This window comes from Sturnira hondurensis, unplaced genomic scaffold (genome assembly GCF_014824575.4).
Source record: "Sturnira hondurensis isolate 20B ecotype Veracruz unplaced genomic scaffold, ASM1482457v3 Scaffold0016462, whole genome shotgun sequence".
Lineage (NCBI taxonomy): Eukaryota > Metazoa > Chordata > Mammalia > Chiroptera > Phyllostomidae > Sturnira > Sturnira hondurensis.
In genome coordinates, this window is record NW_028089093.1 from 1,978,163 (window position 1) to 1,994,943 (window position 16,781).

At 41.2% G+C, this 16,781-nt stretch overlaps 1 protein-coding gene across 3 annotated transcripts in view; it reads right to left on the bottom strand.

The window, feature by feature from the left end:
• CDK14 (cyclin dependent kinase 14) overlaps positions 1-16,781 on the bottom strand; it is a 549,832-nt gene that overhangs the window by 417,664 nt on the left and 115,387 nt on the right. For all 3 annotated transcript variants that reach the window (XM_037066082.1, XM_037066084.1, XM_037066083.1), the window contains one exon: positions 4,786-5,031. In XM_037066082.1, coding sequence (XP_036921977.1) covers positions 4,786-5,031 — 246 coding nt within the window. The remainder of the gene's footprint in view (positions 1-4,785; positions 5,032-16,781) is intronic.

Below are 16,781 nucleotides of genomic sequence, written 5' to 3' on the forward strand. Positions count from 1 at the left end.
CGGTGTGTTGTCAACCTGAGCGTCATCTTTGACCCCAATGTCAGGGGTGCGTGCGTGGATGGGGAACAGCTTCCTGGGGCAACCACTCCCTGCTCTTCACTCTCCTACTTTCGCTTCAGACAGCACTTCAGAGAACTGGAAATACAGAGGGCTAATCAGCATCAGCAATCACTGACGGACAACTAACTGCACAGAGACATGGAATTTAATGAGATGATGTAAAGGTACAGAGAATTGTCAATTGTCTGGACCAGTGGAGGGGAACATTGGCATGGATAATAAAAAAGCAAAGATAATATTCCAGCTGAACGGTGTTTGCTACCCTGACCTTGCTAGCCCTAGTTCATTGTGTAACCAACAAAAAGTAGTTAATATCCAATGTTTACTATGTGCCAGACTCTGAGCCAATCGCTTTAAATACACTAAGGAAATTCACTTCCTGCAACACCACCCTGAGGTTGGTTCTACTAGTATCCATGTTTGAACATGAAGAAATCAAAGACTGGAGAAATAAAGTAATTCATCCAAGACCCACAGTGAATGGTAGAGCTAGAATTCAAACCAAGTTAACTAGAATTAAAAACTGACTTCTTTTCTACCAGTACGACATTGGCAGAAGCATCACGAGCACCTAAGTCCCACCCAAAAGGAGGAACACTAAATGATGGCAAAGTCTGTCACCTATGGAAACCTTATTCCTACAAGCAGAGATGGGTTTTGAACCGTATATTTAAAAACTGCACGAGTATCTCTCTGTGTTCATTGTAATGATACTGGGTTGTGGCTACAAAAACATCCACAGATTCATACTGAATTCACTGAAATACAGTTTAACCTTTGTATGTACCCCTTGATTACGCCTGTTGATGACCCCCCCGACTTGCAGGAAAACCACAAGAATCACCACATTGCACTATCACATTGCACTACAATTGTGAGAGTGGGTGTGGGGAGAAGGTGGGAAGGATTCCATCAGAACTCCAAGAGCTCATTAGACAACCAGGATTTGGAGTGAGCGCTGCCTTGGCTAATCTCTCTACTGCCTTTGATCTCCAGAACAGGCTCCATCATCCTGCATTTCCATTAAACACAGCCACACTAAGGTCAGCCATACTTAATGGGTAACCTGGTTACCAAAGAGATCTAGACGCTAGACAGAGGGACAGACCCGAGCACTATGCACAGCGACAGCCTGACCAGGGGACTTGGTTCTATTTGGGAATGACCTTGTCCCCACAAGAAGAAGGCAATGCCAAGATGAGACTCCCCCAGAGGAGGACCATCTGAGAACTGAAGTGGAACCCTCATTTTCAAGTTTGCACTTTTCTCCCCTCTCTCTAGACTGGGCTTGCCTATCATGGGATGTGGGTTTTGGGGGGTTGGGTGGGTGGTGATGGAAGGGAGTAAGTTTGAGGAGTTTTTGAAATGTATCACAGACAATAATCTCAATAGGGATACCTGAACGGACATTCTCTTTAAACTCAGATTACGACAGCACAGCTCAATAAAATCCCGTGTAAACTGGGCCAACTAGACAGGCAGGCAGTCTCTGGTCACCACTCCCAGCCCCACTACTGAAGAGCACAGCTGGCTGGAGGGGGTGGCAGGGAGAGGGGAGAGAAAGTCTGTCCCGTCAGGGAGAATATGAAACACTACCCAGGGACCAGGCCCAGGAAGGGCAGGCACTCAAAAAACGTCTGAAACAAATAAAGTCTGTCAAACACCTCTTGAAGTATACCAATTTAGATAAAAACCACATTCTTTACATTTTGCCACTGCCTGGGCACAATCAGGAGGAACGGGTGAATGTGATGGCCACTGAGGTCAGGCAGTTTCGGTCCCGTGATGCTAGTTACGGCTCCTAACACAGACAACGGCCAGAGTGTGAGCCGCACAGAGAGAGTACACAGGCGGGGAGACGCAGTGTGTGTAACGGTTTCTACAGCAGTTTTGATAAGTGTTAGAATTGGGTTTTGTATGTTAATTTCATGACTTGCTATTTGGGTAACACTCTCATTTTTTTTTGTACTAGTTCCATTGAGTCTTTCGGATTTTCCAGATACATCACTAAAAATCCACTTACCTGCTTTCATTATCTGTAAAGATGTTATTCAGCTCCTTATTCCCTTTTCCCCACCCCCTGTGGTATTGTATGGGATTTAACCAGTAATGTTTCTACTGGTTGTTTTTAAATAACCTGAATTTTTCTGTAGTTTAAGAATAGAGGCGTGCAGCCCGGACAGCTTTTCCAGCTTTATGGAATAAATGACTTTATTTCCATGAAGTTAAAAAGGAAAAGAGAATCTAGCACACACTGTCTTACCCCATCTGCTTCTCTCAAACATGCCCTTCTGGGCCTTCTACTTCCTTTGTCCCTGGTGAACCCGCCCTGCATGCGAGTCTGTCTCTCCCAGCACTTTCTCCTCCACGCAGGGCCGTGTCCTGGATAGGGGCACCAACTGGACAGCCCACCGAAGTCACAGGAGAAAGACCAGCAGACCATGCCATGGTCTCCTTGTACTCATCCACTCAAAGGAGCCATCGAAGTCCCATCTCAGTGGTTGTCCTTGTCCTAAGAATGGCCCAACAAGCTGTCAGCATGCCACACCAATGGCAATGTGGAAGTTTCCTGGCTCTGAGGGTAGTCACAAGCCCCCTGCCTTCCCTGACTTTCCTCCCTCATATTTTCAAGTACCACACAGCTCTTAATACTGTTCATGGTTTGTTCCTCTCACCATTATTTTAAGGTTCATGGAGATGTCTTATCTGCTACACAGGGTGGGGCAAGAGTAGGTTTACAGTTGTGAGTGTGGGGAAACAGAGTTTACTCTTGTATTGTTATTTATTAATTATTGTGTCCTTTCCCATATGAACAACAGTATACCCACTTTCACCCCGCCCTCTATGTGTTGTCAATGTTATCCATTGCTTTGGTTTTACTACATTGGTTGCTCAAATTCTATGAGGCACTTCAGAACCTACACCACTATCACACGCCCAAAATCCTCTCCCCTTTGATCTTGCTATGTTCAAGCATTACTCTAACAAAAATAAAATGTAACGTTAAAGATAGAAATACAAAGAACCTTAGACCTAAGTCTCAACTTTTCTGAGTAAGGACTTTAGTTCTTTATTAAAAATTAAAAAGACATGTTGAAACCCCTTTGTCATTTATACTATGAGGTACACTGACTTTTCAAACTACATAACCCCCAGCAGCAACGAGCACACCCAGGACCCACATCCTGGCCTCTCTATACCGTTTTTCAATCCGTGGAACCAGAACTGATTCTAGGTGTGGGGCTTGGAAAGTACAATATAAGCCAAGACTGTTCCAGGGGGCTAGAAAGCAAGGAAGTGCTCAGAACACAAAGGGATAAAGACACCCCAAAAGGACACAGAGCTCCCAAGGACCAAAGCAGAAATAGTCTGAGCAACAAAAGAAATGACACAGCAGTAGACTATAACTAGTATTACAGATAAAATACAGGACTGGTTAAATTTAGGTTTCATTTAAATAGTGAATAATTCCTTAGTGTAAGTATGCCTCACTGCAATACCTGGAAACATTAATTTCTCTATCATTTATAGGTTGACATAATAATAATAAAGTAAATATACAGTAAAAATACGTAATCCTCTCTCCATAATATAGGCTTACTCATTCACAACAGCTTCTTTCATTTCTTCTAAATGACACTAAATCTAAATGTCCTTCCAGGAGCCAGTGACAGACCTCAACCTAGACGGGTGCCTCCTGCGGTCACAGACAAGAGTATGGGGCCGGTTTGGGGAAAACCAGATAATCAATTCTCCTCACAGATGTTTTACATTAACAATATGTATTTCAGCTTCGTTAACACAAAATGTGACACAAAATGTGTGCAGTGTCATACGGTTTAATTAAATTGAATTGTCTAGCAGTGGCATTTCTTGCTCTGTTTTGGTTCTCATGGAAATTCATATTTAAGACTTGTGAAATGGCATGATTTTCTTAGGAAGATGACAGAGTTAAAATTCTCTCAGCATACTCCTCTTAACTTTTAAGAACATTTGTTGAAAAGGTCTTTAAGTGTACGTTGAATCTGAAAATTACTTAATTTAAAAGATCATGAGTATTTTTTAATAATGTTAAATGCAGGCCAGTCTTGGAAATATGGGTTTCAGTAAAAATTTTACAGTCAAAAGCAGCAATCACCCCAGATCTTTATACCTCCTGGGGTCAAAAAGCAAGACTTGATATGGTTTGAATTTAGAAAATTCTATTATAATGAAAAGGATTTCTCTTTAAGAAGACTCAATGTCTAGCTCTTATATTTTAAAATACTTACACTGGAAACAAACTGGAATAAGACAAGTGAGCATATTTTAACATTCATTCCAAAATGACTTTCTTCATGAACTTGCAAATTCAAGACTATCTTTACTAAGCCTGCACAACAAAGTTCAGTATGCTCTCCAAAGGGTCTGAGATACCTAAGGGTTTTCAATGATAAATTCCTCTAACTGAAAACAACTAGAAAAAAATGATTTTTCCAAAAATAAGTTCAATCATGTCTCATTTGCTTGCTGGGTACTTATGAACAAAGAGTCTGCATATAGTTTGCTCAAGCACACACACTCTCTCTAAGACATTAAACCACCCTGGGAGAGGGTGCATCACAATGCACTGACAGAGCCACCTGCCCTCTTCCAGCACAGCATGCTACTCCTCTGAGAGGGCTACTCCTCTGAGAGGGCTACTCCTTCTGTTTTCCCACTGATAAGAAAGATGACTGCACTCACCGAGCTGGGGCTGGAGTGCCGCCTAACCTTAGGAGACTCTTTGCCGGTAGAGGACGTCTTAAAGTTAATGCAAGCATTGTTCTCCGAGTGGACCCTCTTTACTTGATTAGTTGGTTTCTCAAATGGGTCAAAAGTGCTCTGTGTCCTCTGAACCCTGACTTTTTTATCCTCAGGAATTGTGTCCAGGGGTTTGATCACTGAGTCCATTCCCTGGCAGTTCCGTGTAGACATCTTTGTGACACATATCTGGGGGGTAAAAAAGAAAGAAAGAAATTAAACTCAGAATTCTCCCCTGAAACTTCAACATCAAAAACATGCTGATTTTGCTATTCCCTTAATTGGGGGGAACACTCAGAAAGGCCACATTATAAAAGCTACACCAGGTTCAATCACAGAGGCACTGACACAGAGCAGACTGGCAGCAGTAAGGAAAGGAAGTGGGGGGCTGGATGCGGGCAGGTGGAGGGATTGAGCGAAAAACCTACACATACACGTAACTCCTACACACAGACAACAGTGTGGCGACAGTCATGGGGAAAGGGGTTGGGGGCTGGGTGGATGCGGGCAAAGGGGGAGGATGGGGACATCAGTAATAGTGTCAACAATAAAAATAAAGTTTAAAGAAGTTCCTCATACTGATTTTGCTCATACCCACTCATGGCTGACACTAAAAATGTATCCTCCAAACGGGAAACTTTAGGCCTCAACTGCTAGTGCCCCAGGGTGGTTCTTGACCTCTGTCACATGTTTTACCATCTGACTGCCAACTGAGACTATTTCTGAATTAAGAAGTTGGACAACTTGCCTTAATAAAAAAGAAAAATCAGTCGAGCTAAATCAGATCATTTTAACTCATGGGTCATCTGGAAGCAGTTAATACAAGCTACAGAAAAAGATTATGTTCGTTGAAAGTTTTCTCAAATATGAATGTTAAAATCTGTCCCTATATGGTACATCTACACAATGGAATACTACGAAGCAGAAACAACGAAGGAGCTCCTACCCTTTGTGACAGCATGGATGGATCTGGAGAGCATTATGCTAAGTGAGTTAAGCCAGCTGGTAAAAGATAAATATCATTATGATCTCACCTATAAGTAGAACTTAATCAACAAAACAAACAAACAAGCAAAACAGAACCAAAGACATTGAAATAAAGAACAAACTGACAGTAACCAGAGAAGACGGAGAAGAGGGATAATGGTGGAAAATAGGGAAACGGTTGTCAAGGAACATGTATAAAGGACCCATGGACAAAGCCAAAGTGTATAACATTGAGGGTGGGAGGCAAGGATGGGGACGGGGGAGGAGAGGGGGCGATGGAGACAACTATATTTGAACAACAATAAAACAAATAAATAAAAAAAAAAAAGAAAAGAGAAACTACAGAAGAGAAACAAAATCTGTCCCCATCTTCATTTCACCCCCAAACTGACATGGGACATATTAAAGGGCTAATATGGTTAAAGATATTGAAATTTTAAAAATAATGTTTTTTTAAATACCAAAACTAATGGATAAAAAGAAATAATACTGTAAAAGAAAAACATTAACTAACAACACATTTCAAGATTTTGGTTACATGACTCCACTAAACCCCTATCCCTTCCCAACTTCTCCCCACTCGTTCTCTCCCTGCACAGCCCACCCCCCTCTCTCAGCTCAGCTCAGCTCATCTCAGTCTCTCTGGCTTTTGCTCCTTGTTTTCTATTTTAAGCTCTAGCTCCTTCATTCTCCCTACACTCCGGAGACTTTATTGTTCTTATTAAATAACTTTATGGCCTCTAGCTTGTCTGTAAAGCTAGGTAGCTTTATTATTCCCTCTAGAGAAAAGATAACTCTGAAATGGCTTTTTGAATCTTTTTTCTTCTTGTGAAGTTTCCACACCCCTATTTGAAAAGGCAGGAGAAGAAGACATTTCAGATATGTCTGTTAAAGTAAAACTATAAAGTGTCTGAGATCTATATATGATTCCACATGAAAACTAATGTATCCATGTGCATGGATAGACATCAGTAGATAGGGACACACCTGCAGACGGGTACAGACACAGACATCTGTGAACATGTGTCTGAGCTCCGTGAAAGGTACGGAAGGAAGCACACCGAACTCTGTGTGTTGTTCAGCATTAACTCTGTTCTAAGAATGTGTCTTAACTACTCGGCACAGATTGGACTCTAATTAAGTCAAATGGGAAGGATATCATCACTCTTTTTTATGAGAGCAGAAAATAGCTGAAGAGGCCTTTAAAAGACACAGTCCTACAAGAAAGAAAACTGTACTTGAACAAAAGTTAAATAAAAAAAAAAAAGACACAGTCCTCTACTTGTGATCAACAACTCACAATTTATCACAAGGACATTAGAGGCACTCAGTATTTCTAAGGGTCTTTGTGGCCTTAAGAAAGTGAAAGTGACACTCGGTACAGGTAATGTGGATGTGAAACCACACACATAACTGAAGCAACTAAATTATGATTACAAAATATAAACTCATGGGCCAGAGAAGTCAATGAACCCCAAGCACAAGAAATACGAAGAAAACAACACGAAGGCAAAACCAATGTTGAAGAAAATATCTTTTTAAAAAAGCTGAGGATGGGGAGTAAAGTACTTTAAAAGATAAGCATGACAGCAAATATTTGGAAACTAAATAACGCAAAAAGAGAATCAGAAAGTATCTTGACTAAATGTAGATAATACAAAATGTCAAAATGGCAGGATGCTAAAGTAGTACTTAAGCTGTAGAAAAACTATAGGAATAAGTACACATAGCAAAAAAGATGAAAGGTCTCAAAGCAATGAGATTGCACCAGAAAAAGAAAAGCAATTGAAACCCCAAATAAATACAAGAATAAAATAATAAATAAATATCAGAGTGGAAATAAATGAAATAGAAAACAATAAAGAATATCAATGAAACCAAAAGCTGGTTTTCAGAGAAGACTAAAAAAAGACTCAGCTAGCCAGATGGTAAGACAAAAGGTAAAAAACATATACATTGCCCATGTCAGAAACAAAAGCAGTGACTTCACTGCAGAGTCTACAGATATTGTGAACAACCTTATGCCAATAAAGTCAGCAACATAAATGAAACAAATTCCTTAAATGACAAAAATTACTGAAGCTCACTCAAAAATAATAACAATAAAATTTGGAAAAAAAAACACAATAGGCCAGTGTCTAGTAATAAAATTAAATTTGTAACAAGAAACCTTATGAAAAACAAAATTTCAGGACTAGAGAGCATCGCTGGTGAAGTAAACCAAACATTTAAGGAAGAAATAATACCAATTCTGCAGAAACTCTTCCAAAAAACTGAAGAGGAAAGACTGGCACCCAACTCGAGATAGGAAACCAGCATCATTCCAACACCGAAATCAGACAACACATTACAGGGAAAGTACAGACCAATGTCTCTCATAAATATAGATGCAAAAATTGGCACATTTTTAACAAATTGAATCCAATAATATATGAAAAGGATAATAAATCATGAAAAAGTCGTATTAATTCCAGAAAGGCAAGGTTGACACTCAGAAATGGGTAATTCATCATTTGCATATAGAATGGGAGAAACTCTCACAAACCGCTCCCAGTGTTGGCCACTTTCCAAGCATTCTCACCCTTACTTAGCCCCCAGATCTTGAGTGCAGGCTGCGTCTGTTGACCTGTACCCAATAAATCGTGCGTGATGGAGATCCTGGGCTATTGCTTCTGGGAAAAGACTAGAAAGGACGACTCGTGCTTTGGTACTCTCCTCCTCTCGGTCCTTCTCTCTGAGGTCTCTAGGTCTGGGGGGGCCAGCTGCCACTGCAGACAGCAGCCCCACGAACAGGCTCATGTGCACAAGGACCGAGGCCTCAAACAACCATGTGAGTTGTGCCCATGAGTGCCAGCACGGTCCCAGCCTTCTGCTTGAGGAGGACCTCAGGAGAGACCGTGAGCCACAGGCACCCAGCTCAGGAGCACCTAGATTCTAATTCCACAGATAATGTGGGGTAAAAGAAATATACAGTACATTCTTTTCTTTGTTTGTTAGTTTTATTTTATTTTTACTTATTTTCCTTTTTATTAAATTGATTGGGGTGACACTGGTTAACAAAATCATACAGGTTTCAGGTGCACAATTCCACAACACACCACCGGCACACTGCATTGTGAATATGGTACATTCTATTCAGACCCACATTCTTTTTTTATTTGAGGTCTTTGTGCTGTCTTAGTAAAATGGGTTTCTTTTTTAGACAGAACACTTTTTCCCTACATGTCTAGGAAAATACACGGTGAAATTTTTTCTAGATATGTGGGGGAAGTGTTCACTACAAAACATAACTGTGCGGCACAGGTACGCCAACAAGGCCGCAGTGCGAAATCTGGGTAGAGGCTCAATGCCAAGTGTGATCCCCCCAAGTCAGTTGGGAAAAGAAGAGCTGCAAGGACACCATAAAGCGAAGAGAGTGAACTTAATTCTTAGCCAGTTCATGAATGAACTTAATTCTTAGCCAGTTCATATAAGCCTTTCCTTCTCTGCTAAGAGAAGTTCTGACAAAACCAGTTCTGACAAAACTGAGACTCACGAGGCTGTTAACGTCAGGAGACAGAGGGACTCCAATCGAAAATTCTGGTAACTCTCCGAGTCTGTACACCTCAAGCAAGAGAAATCGTAACAAAACCTACTGCAAGTAAACCCTCATCTCCTTCCTCGTGCCTTGTATTAAGGGTCCTATATTAACGTTCTCTCAGTCAGGTAGCCTCTCGCGTGATGGAGCTGACACCGGCGCACTTGATAATTCTAAAAATTCAATAAAAACTATGCTACAGCCGAAAACTGGCTTGTCTAAGGTATTCTATATTAAGACTGAGCAGCTTTTTTTCCATTATTTTATGAGGAAAAAGCGTTTTAGCAAAATTTCTACATTTAAAACCTTTCCCACAAACATTCTTGAGCATTTCACATGGATCAGTTTTATCATCTACTAGCACGTGACAAAATACGAGCAGAAAACAATCATTAACAAAGGAAACTTCTTAGACACAGTATACATATCTGAGAACATGCCTATGGTTGTAATTTCACTACCTTCAGAAACCTGTATCTTGCTAGTTAGTTTCTAGTTCACACACAATTTTTGAACTACGTCACTATCCCAGGGTGGTTTCCCCACACCCTGTCAGCAGGACACACTGGAGATGCAGCATCTTCCCACCCAGCTCCATTCAGGGAAAGGCATCCACAGTACTGTAGCCTTTCCCTACAGTGTCTTTGCTCAATGCCTGGCCCACAGAAAAGCTCAATAAGGTTCTTCGAATTCATAAATCAGATTTAAGAAGGTTCATTCAAACCAGCAGTTTTCATACTCTCCTGCTCAAAAGGGAAAAAACTCGGAGGCATTACCCAAAGGCTATTGTCCAGAAACAAGAAGCATATATACCTGCATAAAATGCTGTCACCAAAAGTAAGATTTTTTTAAAACCACAAGCTGAGTGTGATCAGCAGAATTCTAACATGATACCTAATGTTCCCCACCTAATGTTCCCCTCTCCCCTCTGAGATAAATATGATGGTGAGATATAACTCCCATGATTACATTTTGTGATAGACCAAATGAGATTGTCCTGGGTGGGCCTAACCTAATCAGAAGAGTCCTTTAAAAGCTGGGAGTGTTTCCAGCTAGCCTCAGAAAAGAAGAGAGATGTGACCTGGCTAGCCTGCAAGAAAGCAAACATTCCATGGCATAATCTATGGGGCAGTCCCTAGTTCCTGAGAGTGGTGACCGGATGACAGCCAGCAGGAAAATGGGGACCATGGAACTGCAACAACAAGAAAGTAAGTTCTGCTTACAACTAGTGAGTTTGTAAGGAAATCCCGAGCTCCAGGTCAGAACCACAACCACACCCAATCCCTTGATTTCAGCCCAATCAGACCAAGCGCAGAGAAACCAGCTTTTGCCATGCCTGGACCTCTAACCCATAGAGACCAGGACAATAACCTGGTTAAGTTTGCAGTGGTGTGTCTTGCAGCATTAGAAAATGAATCCACTCGCTTTACCGAAATTGCTTGAAGCGCTTTGATATTTGAGCAGAATGTTCTTAGGAATATGTTGCAGATACCAATTTCTGAATTTGATACACTGTATCAGATCCCGGAGAAAACAAGGATGACTCTAGGACCACTATCAGTAAGTGACCACGCACTGAAACTTTTCTGCCTGGCCTAACTCCATCAGCATTATAAAGCCGAGGAGTAAACTCTGCCCATAATTAACTTTATATACAATGTATGCTGGTCTCCACTTCATCTGGGTTTTACGAGAATAATACCTGTATCCGTGCCTGCTTTGTGCATGCATCTCCATCCAGGAAAGTAATCTATACTTGAGTTTTCCACATAGGGCAAAGTGACTGTTCTGGAAAAGTTTCAAGTTACCAGTCTTTGGGACAAACAACTTAAACGTGACCTGGTCATCTCTGTTAACCACACGCACAAGAGAAAGCAGAATGCAGGCCCTTCATAAAGATGCAAGAAAGGAATAGACCTGTGTCTGACCTCCTGAGCTTGTCAGGCAACTCCCCCAGCAGACCCCAGATTAGATAACGCAAGGTTATCTAATCTGGCCTACAGAAGAATATGGGCAAGGTAAAAGGTAAGAATCGTACTCATTCCCCCAGAAAGCTGCAATTTCTGGCAACTAGTAAAATAAAATCATTGAAGTGTTCAGGGTATGTAAAGAGGTGAGTGGACTAGAGTTCTAATAATGAACGAGGGTTCTAGAAACCAGATTACATACAAGTGCTGGGCCTTGCTGCTCAATCTTCACTTGAATCCTTCTTTCGGCCTATCAGCAACCTAAAGAAACATTCTCCCTCCTCAAATAGAATCTTTCTTCCCACAACAAAATGCTTATCATGGTTGGTGCAATAGAATGCCTTGACAACAGATAAAACCTCCTAAGAAAGTAGAGGGCAGAAGCATGGTGTGTCCATTTGGAAATACTTAACGGGAACCCCTAATATCAAAAAGGCAGCTTTTTCCAACCACCAAACGGTAGCCCTTTGATCCACTTAGTGACTTTCATGTCCATCCCCAGTGCCCAGATGTTAGCCTACCTATGCTCCAATCTCCACTCTGAAAAAAGAGGAACCCGAGAGACCCAAGATGGTGGAGGAGTAAGTGGAAGCTACGCTAACCTCCTTCCAGGACAAACTGGAATTACAACTAAATCGCAGAGAATTCATCCTGAATAACCAACTGAACACTAGCTGGAAGGAAGCCTATAACCAAGGACAGACAGAAGAGGAACCCTTGGGAAGTGACCTGATTCCAGTTCACAGGACAGGAAGCACAAAACAGCTGTGAAATAACCAGCTGTTACCAGAAAACTAGGATCTTTTCCAAAAATGTCAGGGACAGTGGGAGAAGGACAAAGGAATCTGCCTATCAGGGTTTTACTGGCTAACCTGTGATTATGTATCTGAGCACCGAAAGGAAAATAAAACTATGGTTAAATGGAGCAGGTTGAGGTACTGAAAAACCATGTATTTGTTATAATCTCGAGAGAGAAAAGTTAATATAAAGGGCAGATGGCATTTACAAAGGAAGGATGAACACAAGAGGACACAGTTTGGTTTTTTAACACACGGAACCGTGAGCTGAGGATCCAAAGCAGGAACTGCACCAAGAGTAAGAATGGTTGACCCGAACCGTGGAGAGAGGACCTAAGCGACACCAATGCAGCAAGATCAGCGACACAGGACATTCCAGTGATGGCAGACCAGGTCAGTGTGACTCAGTGACAGACTAAAGGGTACGTGACATCTCCTCAGCAATGTTTTACAGAGAACGCAGACTGATTGGACAGACACCAGACTGATTGCAAAGAGGACTTAATGTGCAACCATGTAAGCATTTTCAAAAGCATTGCTTTGGAAATAAGTTAAATTTTAATAACTCTGGGAAATGTAACCCTTAGAAAGAAAACACAACTTCTCTGTTAACCAGTGACTCAGATCTGAATCACTTTGGAAAAAAGCAACCAAGACCCCAACAGGCTGAAACTCAGATCCTATCAATCTAGCTATTTGGAGAAGGCATTGTGTCACTTGCAGATTTGTATACATTACACAACACCGGAATGATTAAAAAATATTATTACTGAAACCCCCGGAAGGTATCTAAATAAGTAAAGCTATAATCCTAGGAAGGTATACAAAGAAATACACAAATGATATTGAAATTAAATCGACTGAGTTGATGTTTTAAAATAGGGTAAGAATAGTTTAGTAACGTGACTTGCAATAATCATATTTGTGCCTGTTTTCTTTTTTGAAGGTGTCTAATCATTCACATAATTAGTTACACTAAATTAGCATTTGAAATTAAAGAAATTTAACTGTCAGTAATCAATGTTGAAACAATTGAGAAAATGGTTTTCAGAATTATATTTTGAATAGCTACATATATGTTTAAGGACAAGGGCACTTGGCCAAGTACAAAAGCCGCTGACTGCAGATTTTCCAGGCACAGATGACCCTTGGCCACTTCATACACCATCAGCTCTCCCTGTCCTTTACACACTCTTTGTCTGTGCCCTCAGCATAGGCACACCCACACCAAGTCATGGGCCGACGATTATATTAGTCAAGACTCTTCTCAAAAATTACTCTCATTGATTGAGTCCCACACACTCAGACCAATCCTTTATTAAGAATTCACCTCAGTGACCGTGCATTTATTCCGCTCCAGTATTTTGCGTACCCTGGGTTGTAATTATTCTTTGGGGGAGACTTTCATCTCAGCAACACGACTGTCTCCTCCAAAGGGCAAAGACTGTTTTTAACTCTTTATTTTATAGCTCCCAAGAGCATCTCTTCCTTGAAATCCCTGATTGAAGGGTCTGGTCAATGTTTTTTTTTATTAATTTACAAGGGGTTTCCACTGGCTAAAGTGGTTTTTGCCAATCATGGGTTCAGAAGAAAACACCTTTGGTTCCTCTGCCCAAAGCCCATCACAGTAAACAGCTATTCTATCAGTACGGCCTGAAAGCAAAGGGCATTCCCATAGTAATAGGAATTAAGGATATACATAATTTCTCTGTGGCTGCATTTTTTCACACTTCCTTGTTCTACTTAAAAACTGAAGTGGCAAAATTTACATAAGCAACGATGTCTCCTGGTATCTGAAAACAGATAAAGAGAAGAAAATATCACAGATACCAAAATAAATCCCTGAACCTCCTTTTTTTCCAGTAAATTCAATAGAGGCTAGAATTTTAAACAAGGTTAGAGAGGCACACCCTTGAGTGTTCACCTGATTCAATTATTTTGGTTCACTCTTTATTAACAGGGGTCTGTACCATAGCTGGCAGACCCAAAATTCAGTAAAAATTGTTGCAAATTCAAACAGTGTTGGAGGCTCCAAAAGTCACAGTCTGACCTATAATTTTAGCTTGGAGCTGTGTAAAAGCCAGACAACTGTCTCCCATACTCACAGCAGTGGATTTGAAAGAGCACAACTTAATTAAGTTACGGTTGGCATTCATTTGAAGTGAATTCATTTGGGCTGAAAACTGTCCCTTTGAATCACCTATTTTCTGATGATCGGAACTTTATTGAGTCAGAATGTGATCTTCTTCTCTACCTATTCACACTTTCATGAAGGCAGACACCAGAAAAAGAACTACTTGAAAAGCCTCCAAGTTGACCCACAGAAAATACACATCATGCAGCACACATTAAGCTAAGTCACAGTCCCCTGACATTCATAAAAGAAATCTGCATCACAAGTCCAACACAAAACTGAAACAAGCAAAAATCTTGACATTCCAATAACCTCTTACACTTGTTTTTCCCTTCACCCATTACCTAGTAAGGGCCTGTGGGCTTTTCTCCTACTCAGAATCTTCTCTCAAAATCTGCACCCCCCTCAAAAAAAAAAACACTGTCACTCATTTCTAAGTTTTTGAACACTTAAATGAGAGTATTATTTCTTCCAGAATTATTTGAACTTTAACAATATAGATTACAAAGCTTTGTCACTTATAAAAGAGATGTCAGCCACCAGGGGATAGGTGGACTAGGTATTTGGGGTGGAGTAGAGACTTGCAATGCCAGTGGAATCATAACTCATGACAGCTACCTTCATCGCTAACCTAAACCTGTAAGATCTAAAAGTACGCTGTCCTGCCCTGACCAGTGTGGCTCAGTTGGTTGGCTGTCATCCGGCAAAGTGAAAGGTCACTTGTTCAATTCCCGGTCATGGCACATGCCTGGGTTGAGGGTTTGGTCCCTAGTCGGGACACATGAGGCAATTGATCAATGATCTGTCTCATGTTCATTCTCTCCATTTCTTTCTCTCTCCCTTTCCTTCTCTCAAAAATAATAAGCCAGCCCTGGCTGGTGTAGCTCAGTGGATTGAGCATGGGCCTATGAGGCAAAGGGTCACTTGTTCAATTCCCAGTCAAGGCACATGCCTGGGTTGCAGGCTAGGTCCCCAGTAGGGGACACATGAGAGGCAACCACACATTGATGTTTCTCTCCCACTCTTTCTCCTTCCCTTCCCCTCTCTCTAAAAATAAATAAATAAAATATTTTTTAAAATAAAATAAAATAAACCCAAAAAATCTTTTTTTTTTTTAATTTTTAAAAAATAAGAGTATGCTGCCCTGGCTGGTGTAGCTCAGTGGACTGAGTGCGGGCCTGTGAACCACACAATCGAGGTTCAATTCCCAGTCAGGGCACATGCCTGGGTTGCAGGCCAGTTCCCAGCAGGGGATTCATGAGAGGCAACCATACATTGATATTTCTCTCCCTCTCTCCTTTCCTTCTCCTCTAAAGATAATTAAATAAAATTTTTGAAAAAAATAAGAGTATGCTGCCCTCTCTTTTGTTAGAGCCTGTTTTTTCCCCTTTTCTCACGTGTGCATAGAGGTGGCAGTGTGCCTGGCTAAATGGAATAAAGATACAGGATGTGTTAGCTACATGTATACAGAAGGGTACATGTATGAGTGTCCTTTTAGTTCTAGCTATGTTTTATCAGAACCAAGACTTACCCCAAATCACCTTCAGAACAGTAGCTAACATGCAAGCAAGACTGTTGCTCACCTAAGTCAGAACTAAGTGGCTTAAAACAAGTCACTTGAACTCTCCAGGTTTCAGATTTCTCATCTGTAAAATGAGGCAGGTGGAGTAAATAGCACTTAAGATCTTTTACATCTAGAACGTCCTATTACAAACTCTAGGCAGTGGTTTGCAGCTGGTAATAGATTTTAAATCGATTCACTGGACCAGGACAGACACATAAATTCACCCTGTGCTTCCCTGTACATTCCATTTCCCTTAGGATCTCGGAGTTTAGAAAAGCAGCAGACTGGTTCTCACCGTGAACACCTCTGATGGCTCAGTCTCCAAGGGTCTTCCTTAACTCTGAGATCCCGGCACTGTGGCTCAGGGCTGCAGGCCTCAGCCTCAAGGCGGAGGAATTATTTGTGAGCAGCTCAGTAAAGCGGTCACACTGCAGGACATTGGGCAACCTTGGCCTTGCCTACCCAATGCTAGTTTTGACCCTATGTCACTGCCACTGTTGCAACCAAAAATGCCCTGAGTCATTTTTAGATTGTACCTTATAATTTGTCGCTTAAATATATGCTGTCTTACATGCTTTTGTAAGTAACTATGAAATTTGTTTTCATGCATGCAATGAATTTTACTGGGGTGGAAGGGGGTCTTTGTTTCGCTGTGTTTCTCATGTGTTCCTCCTGTTTCTATGGCCAGACTGTACACAAACATCGCATCTGCCATTTCTTTAATGTCCCCAAAGCCCAGAAGACAGCATGAAATGGTGTTCTATTAATATTTACTCAAAAATGGAGTGTTTAACTTATTATAAGCCTTCCCCTTTAACTACAGACAGGCCATTTTTGAAACACTCGGCCCTCAGAAGACTACATAACAATGAGGTGCCTCCCAGGCCTAGATCCTTTCCAGTCAATGAAAAGG